At 50.7% G+C, this 20,000-nt stretch overlaps 1 protein-coding gene across 2 annotated transcripts in view; it reads right to left on the reverse strand.

Moving 5' to 3' along the window:
• Nucleotides 1-20,000, reverse strand: part of LOC124041112 (eukaryotic translation initiation factor 4E-like) — a 41,147-nt gene that overhangs the window by 11,237 nt on the left and 9,910 nt on the right. For both annotated transcript variants that reach the window (XM_046358289.1, XM_046358290.1), the window contains exons 3-4: nt 707-802; nt 259-322 (exon numbers count right to left, since the gene is read on the reverse strand). In XM_046358289.1, the coding sequence (XP_046214245.1) occupies nt 259-322; nt 707-802 (160 nt within the window). The remainder of the gene's footprint in view (nt 1-258; nt 323-706; nt 803-20,000) is intronic.

Here is a 20,000-nt window from a genome sequence, read left to right on the forward strand (position 1 = left end):
AAAGAACGACACAACTGATTCAAATAATCAACTAATCATCAAGCTTTGATCATTTAAATCAGCAGTCCAGTATTAGGGCAAAAACAAAAATGGGCACCCCCTTGGGCCCCCGAGGGCCGAGTTTGGGAAACACTGTCCTAGATCATCAGTCCTACTCAGAGGGGCTTTATGTCTTCATTCAACATCATTAACTTGACAACGTACAGAAGAGCGACATGTCCTCTGATAGGTTACTGTTGGTTTCAGATGTCCACTTACCTTAAATAAGCAGTAGTCACAGCCGAAGCCTAACTTACTGGGCTGCTGTATGTGGTTATATAATCTACAACACACAACCAAGAGGCACACTTAAACACAGGCCTACAGATAAAATAATATTAGACACTATGATTATAAAATGATAGTGAGACAATAGATAGTTCCATGCCATTCTCCATTTTGATTTTGGAGAGAAGTCATGAGGCACAACATTCAGGGCACAGATAGCAATACATGGCATAGAACTGCCAATTAAAATGTCCATTCTGTAGAATTAATTTCTAGCTGCAAATGAACATTCTGCTCTGCTAAACAGGAAATGGTGCCTTTTTTCAACACTGATTGTCATAATGATGCCATAGGATAGAGAGGTAGAATAAGGGGTGGTGATGTGGATTAGGAGGAGGGGGAAGAGTAGCAGAGAAAGAGGGAGAGGAAGAGTACTCACGCCCAGAAGTCTTCCACTGTGTCAAACTTTGCGATGAGACGGAGGTTCTCTGTCCAGCTTTTGCTCTTGTCATTTTTGAAGTACCACAGGGCCCATCTGAAGTGAGAGGACACAGTCAGAGAATCCCCATCGCACTCCCCGGTCCCATCGCACTCCCCGGTCCCATCGCACTCCCCGGTCCCATCGCACTCCCCGGTCCGCACAGACAGAGGCTTCTATTTGTCTTTAGTGGGCAAATCTTACCATCTGCAACTACCAGAGTGACCAGTCAATGTGTCGGTCTGCATATCAACAGCAGTAACAGTTACGGAAATGCATGAATTGATATACATCAGCCAAACCAGGGCTAAATTCTAACATAACAGCAAATGTAATGAAGCGTCCAACAGCAGACCGACAATCAATGAAGCGTCCAACAGCAGACCAACAATCAATGAAGCGTCCAACAGCAGACCAACAATCAATGAAGCGTCCAACAGCAGACCAACAATCAATGAAGCGTCCAACAGCAGACTGACAATCAATGACGGGTCCAACAGCAGACCGACAATCAATGAAGCGTCCAACAGCAGACCGACAATCAATGAAGCGTCCAACAATCAATGAAGCATCCAAAAGCAGACCTACAATCAATGAAGCGTCCAACAGCAGACCGACAATCAATGACGCGTCCAACAGCAGACCGACAATCAATGAAGCGTCCAACAATCAATGAAGCGTCCAACAGTTGACCGACAATCAATGACGCGTCCAACAGCAGACCGACAATCAATGAAGCGTCCAACAATCAATGAAGCGTCCAACAGCAGACCTACAATCAATGAAGCGTCCAACAGCAGACCGACAATCAATGACGCGTCCAACAGCAGACCGACAATCAATGACGGGTCCAACAGCAGACCTACAATCAATGACGGGTCCAACAGCAGACCTACAATCAATGAAGCGTCCAACAGCAGACATACAATCAATGAAGCGTCCAACAGTTGACCGACAATCAATGAAGCGTCCAACAGCAGACCGACAATCAATGAAGCGTCCAACAATCAATTAAGCGTCCAAAAGCAGACCTACAATCAATGAAGCGTCCAACAGCAGACCGACAATCAATGACGCGTCCAACAGCAGACCGACAATCAATGAAGCGTCCAACAATCAATGAAGCGTCCAAAAGCAGACCTACAATCAATGAAGCGTCCAACAGCAGACCGACAATCAATGACGCGTCCAACAGCAGACTGACAATCAATGAAGCGTCCAACAGCAGACCTACAATCAATGAAGCGTCCAACAGCAGACCTACAATCAATGAAGCGTCCAACAGCTGACCGACAATCAATGACGCGTCCAACAGCAGACCGACAATCAATGAAGCGTCCAACAATCAATGAAGCGTCCAACAGCAGACCGACAATCAATGACGCGTCCAACAGCAGACTGACAATCAATGAAGCGTCCAACAATCAATGAAGCGTCCAACAGCAGACCGACAATCAATGACGCGTCCAACAGCAGACCGACAATCAATGAAGCGTCCAACAGCAGACCGACAATCAATGAAGCGTCCAACAGCAGACCGACAATCAATGACACGTCCAACAGCAGACCGACAATCAATGACACGTCCAACAGCAGACCTACAATCAATGGCGCGTCCAACAGCAGACCTACAATCAATGGCGCGTCCAACAGCAGACCGACAATCAATGACGCGTCCAACAGCAGACCGACAATCAATGAAGCGTCCAACAATCAATGAAGCGTCTAAACAGCAGACCAACAATCAACGAAGCGTCCAACAGCAGACCGACAATCAACGAAGCGTCCAACAGCAGACCGACAATCAATGAAGCGTCCAACAATCAATGAAGCGTCTAAACAGCAGACCAACAATCAACGAAGCGTCCAACAGCAGACCGACAATCAACGAAGCGTCCAACAGCAGACCGACAATCAATGACGCGTCCAACAGCAGACTGACAATCAATGACGCGACCAACAGCAGACTGACAATCAATGAAGCGTCCAACAGCAGACCGACAATCAATGACGCGTCCAACAGGAGACCGACAATCAATGAAGAGTCCAACAGCAGACCGACAATCAATGAAGCGTCCAACAGCAGACCGACAATCAATGAAGCGTCCAACAGCAGACCGACAATCAAGGACGGGTCCAACAGCAGACCGACAATCAATGAAGCGTCCAACAGCAGATCGACAATCAATGAAGCGTCCAACAGCAGACCGACAATCAATGACGCGTCCAACAATCAATGAAGCGTCCAACAGCAGACCGACAATTAATGACGCGGCCAACAGCAGACCGACAATCAATGACACGTCCAACAGCAGACCTACAATCAATGAAGCGTCCAACAGGAGACCGACAATCAATGAAGCGTCCAACAGGAGACCGACAATCAATGAAGCGTCCAACAGCAGACCGACAATCAATGACGCGTCCAACAATCAATGACGCGTCCAACAGCAGACCAACAATCAATGACGCGTCCAACAGCAGACCGACAATCAATGACGCGTCCAACAGCAGACCGACAATCAATGACGCGTCCAACAGCAGACCGACAATCAATGACGCGTCCAACAGCAGACCGACAATCAATGACGCGTCCAACAGCAGACCGACAATCAATGACGCGTCCAACAGCAGACCGACAATCAATGACGCGTCCAACAGCAGACCGACAATCAATGACGCGTCCAACAGCAGACCGACAATCAATGACGCGTCCAACAGCAGACCGACAATCAATGACGCGTCCAACAGCAGACCGACAATCAATGACGCGTCCAACAGCAGACCGACAATCAATGACGCGTCCAACAGCAGACCGACAATCAATGACGCGTCCAACAGCAGACCGACAATCAATGACGCGTCCAACAGCAGACCGACAATCAATGACGCGTCCAACAATCAATGACGTGTCCAACAGCAGACCGACAATCAATGACGCGTCCAACAGCAGACCTACAATCAATGACGCGTCCAACAGCAGACCGACAATCAATGACGCGCGTCCAACAGCAGACCGACAATCAATGACGCGTCCAACAGCAGACCGACAATCAATGACGCGTCCAACAGCAGACCGACAATCAATGACGCGTCCAACAGCAGACCGACAATCAATGACGCGTCCAACAGCAGACCTACAATCAATGAAGCGTCCAACAGGAGACCGACAATCAATGAAGCGTCCAACAGGAGACCGACAATCAATGAAGAGTCCAACAGCAGACCGACAATCAATGAAGCATCCAACAGCAGACCAACAATCAATGAAGCGTCCAACAGCAGACCGACAATCAAGGACGGGTCCAACAGCAGACCGACAATCAATGAAGCGTCCAACAGCAGATCGACAATCAATGAAGCGTCCAAAAGCAGACCTACAATCAATGAAGCGTCCAACAGCAGACCGACAATCAATGACGCGTCCAACAATCAATGAAGCGTCCAACAGCAGACCGACAATCAATGACGCGTCCAACAGCAGACCGACAATCAATGACGCGTCCAACAGCAGACCTACAATCAATGAAGCGTCCAACAGGAGACCGACAATCAATGAAGCGTCCAACAGGAGACCGACAATCAATGAAGCGTCCAACAGGAGACCGACAATCAATGAAGCGTCCAACAGGAGACCGACAATCAATGAAGCGTCCAACAGCAGACCGACAATCAATGAAGCGTCCAAAAGCAGACCTACAATCAATGAAGCGTCCAACAGGAGACCGACAATCAATGAAGCGTCCAACAGCAGACCGACAATCAATGAAGCGTCCAAAAGCAGACCTACAATCAATGAAGCGTCCAACAGCAGACCGACAATCAATGACGCGTCCAACAATCAATGAAGCGTCCAACAGCAGACCGATAATCAATGACGCGTCCAACAGCAGACCGACAATCAATGACGCGTCCAACAATCAATGACGCGTCCAACAGCAGACCGACACTCAATGAAGCGTCCAACAGCAGACCGACAATCAATGACGCGTCCAACAGCAGACCGACAATCAATGAAGCGTCCAACAGCAGAATGACAATCAATGACGCGTCCAACAGCAGACCGACAATCAATGACGCGTCCAACAGCAGACCGACAATCAATGACGCGTCCAACAGCAGACCGACAATCAATGACGCGTCCAACAGCAGACCGACAATCAATGACGCGTCCAACAGCAGACCGACAATCAATGACGCGTCCAACAGCAGACCGACAATCAATGACGCGTCCAACAGCAGACCGACAATCAATGACGCGTCCAACAGCAGACCGACAATCAATGACGCGTCCAACAGCAGACCGACAATCAATGACGCGTCCAACAGCAGACCGACAATCAATGACGCGTCCAACAGCAGACCGACAATCAATGACGCGTCCAACAGCAGACCGACAATCAATGACGCGTCCAACAGCAGACCGACAATCAATGACGCGTCCAACAATCAATGACCGACAATCAATGACGCGTCCAACAGCAGACCGAAATCAATGACGCGTCCAACAGCAGACCGACAATCAATGACGCGTCCAACAGCAGACCGACAATCAATGACGCGTCCAACAGCAGACCGACAATCAATGACGCGTCCAACAGCAGACCGACAATCAATGACGCGCGTCCAACAGCAGACCGACAATCAATGACGCGTCCAACAGCAGACCGACAATCAATGACGCGTCCAACAGCAGACCGACAATCAATGACGCGTCCAACAGCAGACCGACAATCAATGACGCGTCCAACAGCAGACCGACAATCAATGACGCGTCCAACAGCAGACCGACAATCAATGACGTCCAAACAGCAGACCGACAATCAATGACGCGTCCAACAGCAGACCGACAATCAATGACGCGTCCAACAGCAGACCGACAATCAATGACGCGTCCAACAATCAATGACGCGTCCAACAGCAGACCGACAATCAATGACGCGTCCAACAGCAGACCGACAATCAATGACGCGTCCAACAGCAGACCGACAATCAATGACGCGTCCAACAGCAGACCGACAATCAATGACGCGTCCAACAGCAGACCGACAATCAATGACGCGTCCAACAGCAGACCGACAATCAATGACGCGTCCAACAGCAGACCGACAATCAATGACGCGTCCAACAATCAATGACGCGTCCAACAGCAGACCGACAATCAATGACGCGTCCAACAGCAGACCGACAATCAATGACGCGTCCAACAGCAGACCGACAATCAATGACGCGTCCAACAGCAGACCGACAATCAATGAAGCGTCCAACAGCAGACCGACAATCAATGACGCGTCCAACAGCAGACCCGACAATCAATGAAGCGTCCAACAGCAGACCGACAATCAATGACGCGTCCAACAGCAGACCGACAATCAATGGCGCGTCCAACAGCAGACCGACAATCAATGACGCGTCCAACAGCAGACCGACAATCAATGACGCGTCCAACAGCAGACCGACAATCAATGACGCGTCCAACAGCAGACCGACAATCAATGACGCGTCCAACAGCAGACCGACAATCAATGACGCGTCCAACAGCAGACCGACAATCAATGAAACGTCCAACAGCAGACCTAAAATCAATGAAGCGTCCAACAGCAGACCGACAATCAATGAAGCGTCCAACAGCAGACCGACAATCAATGACGCGTCCAACAGCAGACCTACAATCAATGAACCGTCCAACAGCAGACCGACAATCAATGACGCGTCCAACAGCAGACCGACAATCAATGACGCGTCCAACAGCAGACCGACAATCAATGACGCGTCCAACAGCAGACCGACAATCAATGACGCGTCCAACAGCAGACCGACAATCAATGAAGCGTCCAACAGCAGACCGACAATCAATGACGCGTCCAACAGCAGACCGACAATCAATGACGCGTCCAACAGCAGACCGACAATCAATGACGCGTCCAACAGCAGACCGACAATCAATGACGCGTCCAACAGCAGACCGACAATCAATGACGCGTCCAACAGCAGACCGACAATCAATGACGCGTCCAACAGCAGACCGACAATCAATGACGCGCGTCCAACAGCAGACCGACAATCAATGACGCGTCCAACAGCAGACCGACAATCAATGACGCGTCCAACAATCAGCAGACCGACAATCAATGACGCGTCAACAGCGACCGACAATCAATGACGCGTCCAACAGCAGACCGACAATCAATGACGCGTCCAACAGCAGACCGACAATCAATGACGCGTCCAACAGCAGACCGACAATCAATGACGCGTCCAACAGCAGACCGACAATCAATGACGCGTCCAACAGCAGACCGACAATCAATGACGCCAACAGCATCAATGTCCCAACAGCAGACCGACAATCAATGACGCGTCCAACAGCAGACCGACAATCAATGCGCCAACAGCAGTCCAACAGCAGACCGACAATCAATGACGCGTCCAACAGCAGACCGACAATCAATCAATGACGCGTCCAACAGCAGACCGACAATCAATGACGCGTCCAACAGCAGACCGACAATCAATGACGCGTCCAACAGCAGACCGACAATCAATGACGCGTCCAACAGCAGACCGACAATCAATGACGCGTCCAACAGCAGACCGACAATCAATGACGCGTCCAACAATCGTCCAACAGCAGACCGACAATCAATGACGCAACAGCAGACCGACAATCAATGACGCGTCCAACAGCAGACCGACAATCAATGACGCGTCCAACAGCAGACCGACAATCAATGACGCGTCCAACAGCAGACCGACAATCAATGACGCGTCCAACAGCAGACCGACAATCAATGACGCGTCCAACAGCAGACCGACAATCAATGACGCGTCCAACAGCAGACCGACAATCAATGACGCGTCCAACAGCAGACCAACAATCAATGACGCGCGACAATCAATGACGTCCAACAGCAGACACAATCAATGGCGCGTCCAACAGCAGACCGACAATCAATGACGCGTCCAACAGCAGACCGACAATCAATGACGCGTCCAACAGCAGACCGACAATCAATGACGCGCGTCCAACAGCAGACCGACAATCAATGACCGTCCAACAGCATCCGACAATCAATGACGCGTCCAACAGCAGACCGACAATCAATGACGCGTCCAACAGCAGACCGACAATCAATGACGCGTCCAACAGCAGACCGACAATCAATGACGTCCAACAGCAGACCGACAATCAATGACGCGTCCAACAGCAGACCGACAATCAATGACGCCGCGTCCAACAGCAGACCGACAATCAATGACGCGTCCAACAGCAGACCGACAATCAATGAAACGTCCAACAGCAGACCTAAAATCAATGAAGCGTCCAACAGCAGACCGACAATCAATGAAGCGTCCAATAGCAGACCGACAATCAATGACGCGTCCAACAATCAATGACGCGTCCAACAGCAGACCTACAATCAATGAACCGTCCAACAGCAGACCGACAATCAATGACGCGTCCAACAGCAGACCGACAATCAATGAAGCGTCCAACAGCAGAGCGACAATCAATGACGCGTCCAACAGCAGAGCGACAATCAATGAAGCGTCCAACAGCAGAGCGACAATCAATGAAGCGTCCAACAGCAGACCGACAATCAATGACGCGTCCAACAGCAGACCGACAATCAATGACGCGTCCAACAGCAGACCGACAATCAATGACGCGTCCAACAGCAGACCGACAATCAATGACGCGTCCAACAGCAGACCGACAATCAATGACGCGTCCAACAGCAGACCGACAATCAATGACGCGTCCAACAGCAGACCGACAATCAATGACGCGTCCAACAGCAGACCGACAATCAATGACGCGTCCAACAGCAGACCGACAATCAATGACGCGTCCAACAGCAGACCGACAATCAATGACGCGTCCAACAGCAGACCGACAATCAATGAACGCGTCCAACAGCAGACCGACAATCAATGACGCGTCCAACAGCAGACCGACAATCAATGACGCTAGCGTCCAACAGCAACCAATCAATGACGCGTCCAACAGCAGACCGACAATCAATGACGCGTCCAACAGCAGACCGACAATCAATGACGCGTCCAACAGCAGACCGACAATCAATGACGCGTCCAACAGCAGACCGACAATCAATGAACAGCAAGACCGACAATCAATGACGCCCAACAGCAGACCGAAAATCAATGACGCGTCCAACAGCAGACCGACAATCAATGAAGCGTCCAACAGCAGACCGACAATCAATGACGCGTCCAACAGCAGACCTACAATCAATGAACCGTCCAACAGCAGACCGACAATCAATGACGCGTCCAACAGCAGACCGACAATCAATGAAGCGTCCAACAGCAGAGCGACAATCAATGACGCGTCCAACAGCAGAGCGACAATCAATGAAGCGTCCAACAGCAGAGCGACAATCAATGACGCGTCCAACAGCAGACCGACAATCAATGACGTGTCCAACAGCAGACCGACAATCAATGACGCGTCCAACAGCAGACCGACAATCAATGACGCGTCCAACAGCAGACCGACAATCAATGACGCGTCCAACAGCAGACCGACAATCAATGACGCGTCCAACAGCAGACCGACAATCAATGACGCGTCCAACAGCAGACCGACAATCAATGACGCGTCCAACAGCACAATCAATGACCGTCCAACAATCAATGACGCGCGTCCAACAGCAGACCGACAATCAATGACGCGCGTCCAACAGCAGACCGACAATCAATGACGCGTCCAACAGCAGACCGACAATCAATGACGCGTCCAACAGCAGACCGACAATCAATGACGCGTCCAACAGCAGACCGACAATCAATGACGCGTCCAACAGCAGAGACCGACAATCAATGACGCGTCCAACAGCAGACCGACAATCAATGACGCGTCCAACAGCAGACCGACAATCAATGACGCGTCCAACAGCGTCCAACAGCAGACCGACAATCAATGACGCGTCCAACAGCAGACCGACAATCAATGACGCGTCCAACAGCAGACCGACAATCAATGACGCGTCCAACAGCAGACCGACAATCAATGACGCGTCCAACAGCAGACCGACAATCAATGACGCGTCCAACAGCAGACCGACAATCAATGACGCGTCCAACAGCAGACCGACAATCAATGACGCGTCCAACAGCAGACCGACAATCAATGACGCGTCCAACAGCAGACCGACAATCAATGACGCGTCCAACAGCAGACCGACAATCAATGACGCGTCCAACAGCAGACCGACAATCAATGACGCGTCCAACAGCAGACCGACAATCAATGACGTCCAACAGCAGACCGACAATCAATGACGCGTCCAACAGCAGACCGACAATCAATGACGCGTCCAACAGCAGACCGACAATCAATGACGTCCAACAGCAGACCGACAATCAATGACGCGTCCAACAGCAGACCGACAATCAATGACGCGTCCAACAGCAGACCGACAATCAATGACGCGTCCAACAGCAGACCGACAATCAATGACGCGTCCAACAGCAGACCGACAATCAATGACGCGTCCAACAGCAGACCGACAATCAATGACGCGTCCAACAGCAGACCGACAATCAATGACGCGTCCAACAGCAGACCGACAATCAATGACGCGTCCAACAGCAGACCGACAATCAATGACCGCGTCCAACAGCAGACCGACAATCAATGACGCGTCCAACAGCAGACCGACAATCAATGACGCGTCCAACAGCAGACCGACAATCAATGACGCTGCGTCCAACAGCAGACCGACAATCAATGACGCGTCCAACAGCAGACCGACAATCAATGAACAATCAATCAACGCGTCCAACAGCAACCGACAATCAATGACGCGTCCAACAGCAGACCGACAATCAATGACGCGTCCAACAGCAGACCGACAATCAATGACGCGTCCAACAGCAGACCGACAATCAATGACGCGTCCAACAGCAGACCGACAATCAATGACGCGTCCAACAGCAGACCGACAATCAATGACGCGTCCAACAGCAGACCGACAATCAATGACGCGTCCAACAGCAGACCAGACCGACAATCAATGACGCGTCCAACAGCAGACCGACAATCAATGAAGCGTCCAACAGCAGACCGACAATCAATGAAACGTCCAACAGCAGACCGACAATCAATGACCGTCCAACAGCAGACCGACAATCAATGACGCGTCCAACAGCAGACCGACAATCAATGACGCGTCCAACAGCAGACCGACAATCAATGACGCGTCCAACAACAATCAATGACAACAGACCGACAATCAATGACGCGTCCAACAGCAGACCGACAATCAATGACGCGTCCAACAGCAGACCGACAATCAATGAAGCGTCCAACAGCAGACCGACAATCAATGACGCGTCCAACAGCAGACTGACAATCAATGACGCGTCCAACAGCAGACCGACAATCAATGACGCGTCCAACAATCAATCAATGACGACAACAGCAGACCGACAATCAATGACGCCCAACAGCAGACCGACAATCAATGACGCGTCCAACAATCAATGACGCGTCCAACAGCAGACCGACAATCAATGACGCGTCCAACAATCAATGACGCGTCCAACAGCAGACCGACAATCAATGACGCGTCCAACAGCAGACCGACAATCAATGACGCGTCCAACAGCAGACCGACAATCAATGACGCGTCCAACAGCGTCGACAATCAATGACGCGAACAATCAATGACGCGTCCAACAGCAGACCGACAATCAATGACGCGTCCAACAGCAGACCGACAATCAATGACGCGTCCAACAGCAGACCGACAATCAATGACGCGTCCAACAGCAGACCGACAATCAATGACGCGTCCAACAGCAGACCGACAATCAATGACGCGTCCAACAGCAGACCGACAATCAATGACGCGTCCAACAGCAGACCGACAATCAATGACGCGTCCAACAGCAGACCGACAATCAATGACGCGTCCAACAGCAGACCGACAATCAATGAACGTCCAACAGCAGACCGACAATCAATGACGCGTCCAACAGCAGACCGACAATCAATGACGCGTCCAACAGCAGACCGACAATCAATGACGCCCAGCGTCCAACAGCAGACCGACAATCAATGACGCGTCAACAGCAGACCGACAATCAATGACGCGTCCAACAGCAGACCGACAATCAATGAAACGTCCAACAGCAGACCTACAATCAATGAAGCGTCCAACAGCAGACCGACAATCAATGACGCGTCCAACAGCAGACCGACAATCAATGAACGCGTCCAACAGCAGACCGACCGACAATCAATGACGCGTCCAACAACAGCAGACCGACAATCAATGACGCGTCCAACAGCAGACCGACAATCAATGACGCGTCCAACAGCAGAACCGACAATCAATGACGACAATCAATGACGCGTCCAACAGCAGACCGACAATCAATGACGCGTCCAACAATCAATGACGCGTCCAACAGCAGACCGACAATCAATGACGCGTCCAACAGCAGACCGACAATCAATGACGCGTCCAACAATCAATGACGCGTCCAACAGCAGACCGACAATCAATGACGCGTCCAACAGCAGACCGACAATCAATGACGCGTCCAACAGCAGACCGACAATCAATGACGCGTCCAACAGCAGACCGACAATCAATGACGCGTCCAACAGCAGACCGACAATCAATGAAACGTCCAACAGCAGACCTAAAATCAATGAAGCGTCCAACAGCAGACCGACAATCAATGACGCGTCCAACAGCAGACCGACAATCAATGACGCGTCCAACAGCAGACCGACAATCAATGACGCGTCCAACAGCAGACCGACAATCAATGACGCGTCCAACAGCAGACCTACAATCAATGAACCGTCCAACAGCAGACCGACAATCAATGACGCGTCCAACAGCAGACCGACAATCAATGACGCGTCCAACAGCAGACCGACAATCAATGACGCGTCCAACAGCAGACCGACAATCAATGACGCGTCCAACAGCAGACCGACAATCAATGACGCGTCCAACAGCAGACCGACAATCAATGACGCGTCCAACAGCAGACCGACAATCAATGAACAATCAATCGCGTCCAACAGCAGACCGACAATCAATGACGCGTCCAACAGCAGACCGACAATCAATGACGCGTCCAACAGCAGACCGACAATCAATGAACGCGTCCAACAGCAGACCGACAATCAATGACGCGTCCAACAGCAGACCGACAATCAATGCGTCCAACAGCAGACCGACAATCAATGACGCGTCCAACAGCAGACCGACAATCAATGACGCGTCCAACAGCAGACCGACAATCAATGACGCGTCCAACAGCAGACCGACAATCAATGACGCGTCCAACAGCAGACCGACAATCAATGACGCGTCCAACAGCAGACCGACAATCAATGACGCGTCCAACAGCAGACCGACAATCAATGACGCGAACAGCATCAATGACGCGTCCAACAGCAGACCGACAATCAATGAACGCGTCCAACAGCAGACCGACAATCAATGACGCGTCCAACAGCAGACCGACAATCAATGACGCGTCCAACAGCAGACCGACAATCAATGACGCGTCCAACAGCAGACCGACAATCAATGACGCGTCCAACAGCAGACCGACAATCAATGAAAGCGTCCAACAGCAGACCGACAATCAATGACGCGTCCAACAGCAGACCGACAATCAATGACGCGCGTCCAACAGCAGACCGACAATCAATGAACGCGTCCAACAGCAGACCGACAATCAATGACGCGTCCAACAGCAGACCGACAATCAATGACGCGTCCAACAGCAGACCGACAATCAATGACGCGTCCAACAGCAACCGACAATCAATGACGCGTCCAACAGCAGACCGACAATCAATGACGCAGACCAACAATCAATGACGCGTCCAACAGCAGACCGACAATCAATGAACGTCCAACAGCAGACCCAATCAGCGCGTCCAACAGACCGACAATCAATGACGCGTCCAACAGCAGACCGACAATCAATGACGCGTCCAACAGCAGACCGACAATCAATGACGCGTCCAACAGCAGACCGACAATCAATGACGCGTCCAACAGCAGACCGACAATCAATGACGCGTCCAACAGCAGACCGACAATCAATGAAACGCGTCCAACAGCAGACCGACAATCAATGACGCGTCCAACAGCAGACCGACAATCAATGAAGCGTCCAACAGCAGACCGACAATCAATGACGCGTCCAATAGCAGACCGACAATCAATGACGCGTCCAACAACAACAATCAATGACGCGTCCAACAGCAGACCGACAATCAATGACCGTCCAACAGCAGACCGACAATCAATGACGCGTCCAACAGCAGACCGACAATCAATGACGCGTCCAACAGCAGACCGACAATCAATGACGCGTCCAACAGCAGACCGACAATCAATGACGCGTCCAACAGCAGACCGACAATCAATGACGCGTCCAACAGCAGACCGACAATCAATGACGCGTCCAACAGCAGACCGACAATCAATGACGCGTCCAACAGCAGACCGACAATCAATGACGCGTCCAACAGCAGACCGACAATCAATGACGCGTCCAACAGCAGACCGACAATCAATGAACAGCAGACCGACAATCAATGCGCGTCCAACAGCAGACCGACAATCAATGACGCGTCCAACAGCAGACCGACAATCAATGACGCGTCCAACAGCAGACCGACAATCAATGACGCGTCCAACAGCAGACCGACAATCAATGACGCGCGCGTCCAACAGCAGACCGACAATCAATGACGCGTCCAACAGCAGACCGACAATCAATGACGCGTCCAACAGCAGACCGACAATCAATGACGCGTCCAACAGCAACCGACAATCAATGACCGCGTCCAACAGCAGACCGACAATCAATGACGCGTCCAACAGCAGACCGACAATCAATGACGCGTCCAACAGCAGACCGACAATCAATGACGCGTCCAACAGCAGACCGACAATCAATGACGCGTCCAACAGCAGACCGACAATCAATGACGCGTCCAACAGCAGACCGACAATCAATGACGCGTCCAACAGCAGACCGACAATCAATGACGCGTCCAACAGCAGACCGACAATCAATGACGCGTCCAACAGCAGACCGACAATCAATGACGCGTCCAACAGCAGACCGACAATCAATGACGCGTCCAACAGCAGACCGACAATCAATGACGCGTCCAACAGCAGACCGACAATCAATGACGCGTCCAACAGCAGACCGACAATCAATGACGCGTCCAACAGCAGACCGACAATCAATGACGCGTCCAACAGCAGACCGACAATCAATGACGCGTCCAACAGCAGACCGACAATCAATGAACAGCAGCCTACAATCAATGTCCAACAGCAGACCGACAATCAATGACGCGTCCAACAGCAGACCGACAATCAATGACGCGTCCAACAGCAGACCGACAATCAATGACGCGTCCAACAGCAGACCCGACAATCAATGACGCGTCCAACAGCAGACCGACAATCAATGACGCGTCCAACAGCAGACCGACAATCAATGACCGACAATCAATGCGTCCAACAGCAGACCGACAATCAATGACGCGTCCAACAGCAGACCGACAATCAATGACGCGTCCAACAGCAGACCGACAATCAATGAAACGTCCAACAGCAGACCGACAATCAATGACGCGTCCAACAGCAGACCGACAATCAATGACGCGTCCAACAGCAGACCGACAATCAATGAAACGCGTCCAACAGCAGACCGACAATCAATGAAGCGTCCAACAGCAGACCGACAATCAATGACGCGTCCAACAGCAGACCGACAATCAATGACGTCCAACAGCAGACCGACAATCAATGACGCGTCCAACAGCAGACCGACAATCAATGACGCGTCCAACAGCAGACCGACAATCAATGACGCGTCCAACAATCAATGACAGCAGACCCAACAGCAGACCGACAATCAATGACGCGTCCAACAGCAGACCGACAATCAATGACGTCCAACAGCAGACCGACAATCAATGACGCGTCCAACAGCAGACCGACAATCAATGACGCGTCCAACAGCAGACCGACAATCAATGACGCGTCCAACAGCAGACCGACAATCAATGACCAACAATCAATGCGTCCAACAGCAGACCGACAATCAATGACGCGTCCAACAGCAGACCGACAATCAATGACGCGTCCAACAATCAATGACGCGTCCAACAGCAGACCGACAATCAATGACGCGTCCAACAGCAGACCGACAATCAATGACGCGTCCAACAGCAGACCGACAATCAATGACGCGTCCAACAGCAGACCGACAATCAATGACGCGTCCAACAGCAGACCGACAATCAATGACGCGTCCAACAGCAGACCGACAATCAATGACGCGTCCAACAGCAGACCGACAATCAATGACGCGTCCAACAGCAGACCGACAATCAATGAAACGTCCAACAGCAGACCTAAAATCAATGAAGCGTCCAACAGCAGACCGACAATCAATGACGCGTCCAACAGCAGACCTACAATCAATGAACCGTCCAACAGCAGACCGACAATCAATGACGCGTCCAACAATCAATGACGCGTCCAACAGCAGACCGACAATCAATGACGCGTCCAACAGCAGACCGACAATCAATGACGCGTCCAACAGCAGACCGACAATCAATGACGCGTCCAACAGCAGACCGACAATCAATGACGCGTCCAACAGCAGACCGACAATCAATGACGCGTCCAACAATCAATGACGCGTCCAACAGCAGACCGACAATCAATGACGCGTCCAACAGCAGACCGACAATCAATGACGCGTCCAACAATCAATGACGCGTCCAACAGCAGACCGACAATCAATGACGCGTCCAACAGCAGACCGACAATCAATGACGCGTCCAACAATCAATGACGCGTCCAAAGCAGACCGACAATCAATGACGCGTCCAACAGCAGACCGACAATCAATGACGCGTCCAACAGCAGACCGACAATCAATGACGCGTCCAACAGCAGACCGACAATCAATGACGCGTCCAACAGCAGACCGACAATCAATGACGCGTCCAACAGCAGACCGACAATCAATGAAACGTCCAACAGCAGACCTAAAATCAATGAAGCGTCCAACAGCAGACCGACAATCAATGAAGCGTCCAACAGCAGACCGACAATCAATGAAGCGTCCAATAGCAGACCGACAATCAATGACGCATCCAACAATCAATGACGCGTCCAACAGCAGACCTACAATCAATGAACCGTCCAACAGCAGACCGACAATCAATGACGCGTCCAACAATCAATGACGCGTCCAACAGCAGACCGACAATCAATGACGCCTCCAACAGCAGACCGACAATCAATGACGCCTCCAACAGCAGACCGACAATCAATGACGCGTCCAACAGCAGACCGACAATCAATGACGCGTCCAACAGCAGACCGACAATCAATGACGCGTCCAACAGCAGACCGACAATCAATGACGCGTCCAACAGCAGACCTACAATCAATGAACCGTCCAACAGCAGACCGACAATCAATGACGCGTCCAACAGCAGACCGACAATCAATGACGCGTCCAACAGCAGACCGACAATCAATGACGCGTCCAACAATCAATGACGCGTCCAACAGCAGACCGACAATCAATGACGCGTCCAACAGCAGACCGACAATCAATGACGCGTCCAACAGCAGACCGACAATCAATGACGCGTCCAACAGCAGACCGACAATCAATGACGCGTCCAACAGCAGACCGACAATCAATGACGCGTCCAACAGCAGACCGACAATCAATGAGGCGTCCAACAGCAGACCGACAATCAATGACGCGTCCAACAGCAGACCGACAATCAATGACGCGTCCAACAGCAGACCGACAATCAATGACGCGTCCAACAGCAGACCGACAATCAATGACGCGTCCAACAGCAGACCGACAATCAATGACGCGTCCAACAATCAATGACGCGTCCAACAGCAGACCGACAATCAATGACGCGTCCAACAATCAATGACGCGTCCAACAGCAGACCGACAATCAATGACGCGTCCAACAGCAGACCGACAATCAATGACGCGTCCAACAGCAGACCGACAATCAATGACGCGTCCAACAGCAGACCGACAATCAATGACGCGTCCAACAGCAGACCGACAATCAATGACAACAGCAGACCGACAATCAATGACGCGTCCAACAGCAGACCGACAATCAATGACGCGTCCAACAGCAGACCGACAATCAATGAAGCGTCCAACAGCAGACCGACAATCAATGAAGCGTCCAACAGCAGACCGACAATCAATGGCGCGTCCAACAGCAGACCTACAATCAATGGCGCGTCCAGCAATCAATGACGCGTCCAATAGTCTGTTCCACACAACGTACAGCAAATAAACTATAAAGATTTCCATAGCAACTACTTAAAGGGTAGGATAAGGAAGGTTAAGGTATGGCAGGTTGATGTCATGTTGCTCTGCCTATAAAAAATCCATTCTTAAATGGAAGAAGTTTGGAACCACCAAGACTCTTCCTGGAGCTGGCCGCCCAGCCAAACTGAGCAATCTGGGGAGAAGGGCCTTGGTCAGGGAGGTGATCAAGAACCCAATGGTCACTCTGACAGAGCTCAAAAGTTCCTCTGTGGAGATAGGAGAACCTTCCAGAAGGACAACCATCTCTGCAGCAGGCCTTTATGGTAGTGGCCAGACAGAAGCCACTCCTCAGTAAAAGGCACATAACAGCCCACTTAGAGTTTGCCAAAAGGCACCTAAAGCCTCTCAGAACATGACAAACAAGATTTTCTGCTCTAATGAAACCAAGATCGAACTCTTTCACCTGAAAGCCAAGCGGCTTGTCTGGAGGAAAATGGCACCATCCCTACGGTGAAGCATGGTGGTGGCAGTATCATGCTGTGTTGATGTTTTTCAGCAGCAGGGACTAGGAAACTAAACAAGATTGAGGGAAAGATGAAAGGAGAAAAGTACAGAGAGATCCTTGATAAAAACCAGTTCAAGAGCGCTCAGGATCTTAGACTGGGGCAGCAAAGGTTCACCTTCCAACAGGACAACAACCCTAAGAACATAGCCACTCCTGCATTGTCTTGGCTTCGGGACAAGTCTCAATATCCTTGAGTGGCCCAGCGACGCTCCCCATCCAACCTGATAGAGCTTGAGAGGATCTGCAGAGAATAATGGGAGAAACTCCCCAAATACAGGTGTGCCAAGCTTGTAGTGTCATACCCAAAAAGACTCAAGGCTGTAATCTTTGCCGAAGGTGATTGAACAGGGTCTGAATACTTATGTAAATGTGATATTTCAGTTGATTATTTATATATTTGCAAACATTTATAAAAAAAAACGTTTTTCTTTGTCATTATGGGGTATTGTGTATAGATTGAGGGGCAGAAAACAATTTAATCCATTATAGAATAATTGTGTAACGTAACAAAACATGGGAGTCAAGGGGTCTGAATACTTTCAGAATGCACTGTATGTTATTGCCTATGCATTCATTTCCCCATCGTGTACAACAGCAAGTGTATAAATAACATGCTTACACTAACATGTTGAACAGCAGAACCAGGCAGTCTTCCATTGTTCACCAGTCCTACCATTATTCTATCATCCCTTTCCCAGGAAGAGCATAGTGTTGTAGGGGAGGGAGGGATGGAGAGGTGGATAGGGCATGGCCTGAACCCTGTGCCCCCCGCCATACTAAATTTACACATGCCCCTCCTGGTCCCTTCCTGAAAAGTCCCCCGTGGTTAATTATCACACTGACTATCAGTAGAGAAGTAGGCTAGAGAGGAAGCACTCTAGTGTTGCCCGGCTGAAACGTATGTTATTATTACACAACACCAGTGTTGAGACAAGAAAACACGTGGTGTGACTCGTCTGATGAACCAGGTTGAGGTCATAGACATGTGTAAACAAAACACTAATGTGTCAATTAATGTAAAGTGGTCTACACTACTGCTGTTGGGTTCCTGAAGAAAAGACGACACTAAAGGGCTGTTGCGCCACGTGTGTTGAAGTCCAGAACTCCCTACAACAGACTCCAGACTGTCTACAGGCCTACAAGCCCTCAGTCCAGCCTCTCTCAGCCTATTGTGGACAGTCTGAGCACTGATGGAGGGACTGTGTGTTCCTGGTGTAACTCGGGCAGTTGTTGCCATCCTGTACCTGTCCCACAGTTGTGATGTTCGTATGTACCGATCCTGTGCAGGTGCTGTTACACGTGGTCTGCCACTGCGAGGAAGATC

The sequence above is a fragment of the Oncorhynchus gorbuscha genome, linkage group LG08 (assembly GCF_021184085.1).
Source record: "Oncorhynchus gorbuscha isolate QuinsamMale2020 ecotype Even-year linkage group LG08, OgorEven_v1.0, whole genome shotgun sequence".
NCBI classification, from domain to species: domain Eukaryota; kingdom Metazoa; phylum Chordata; class Actinopteri; order Salmoniformes; family Salmonidae; genus Oncorhynchus; species Oncorhynchus gorbuscha.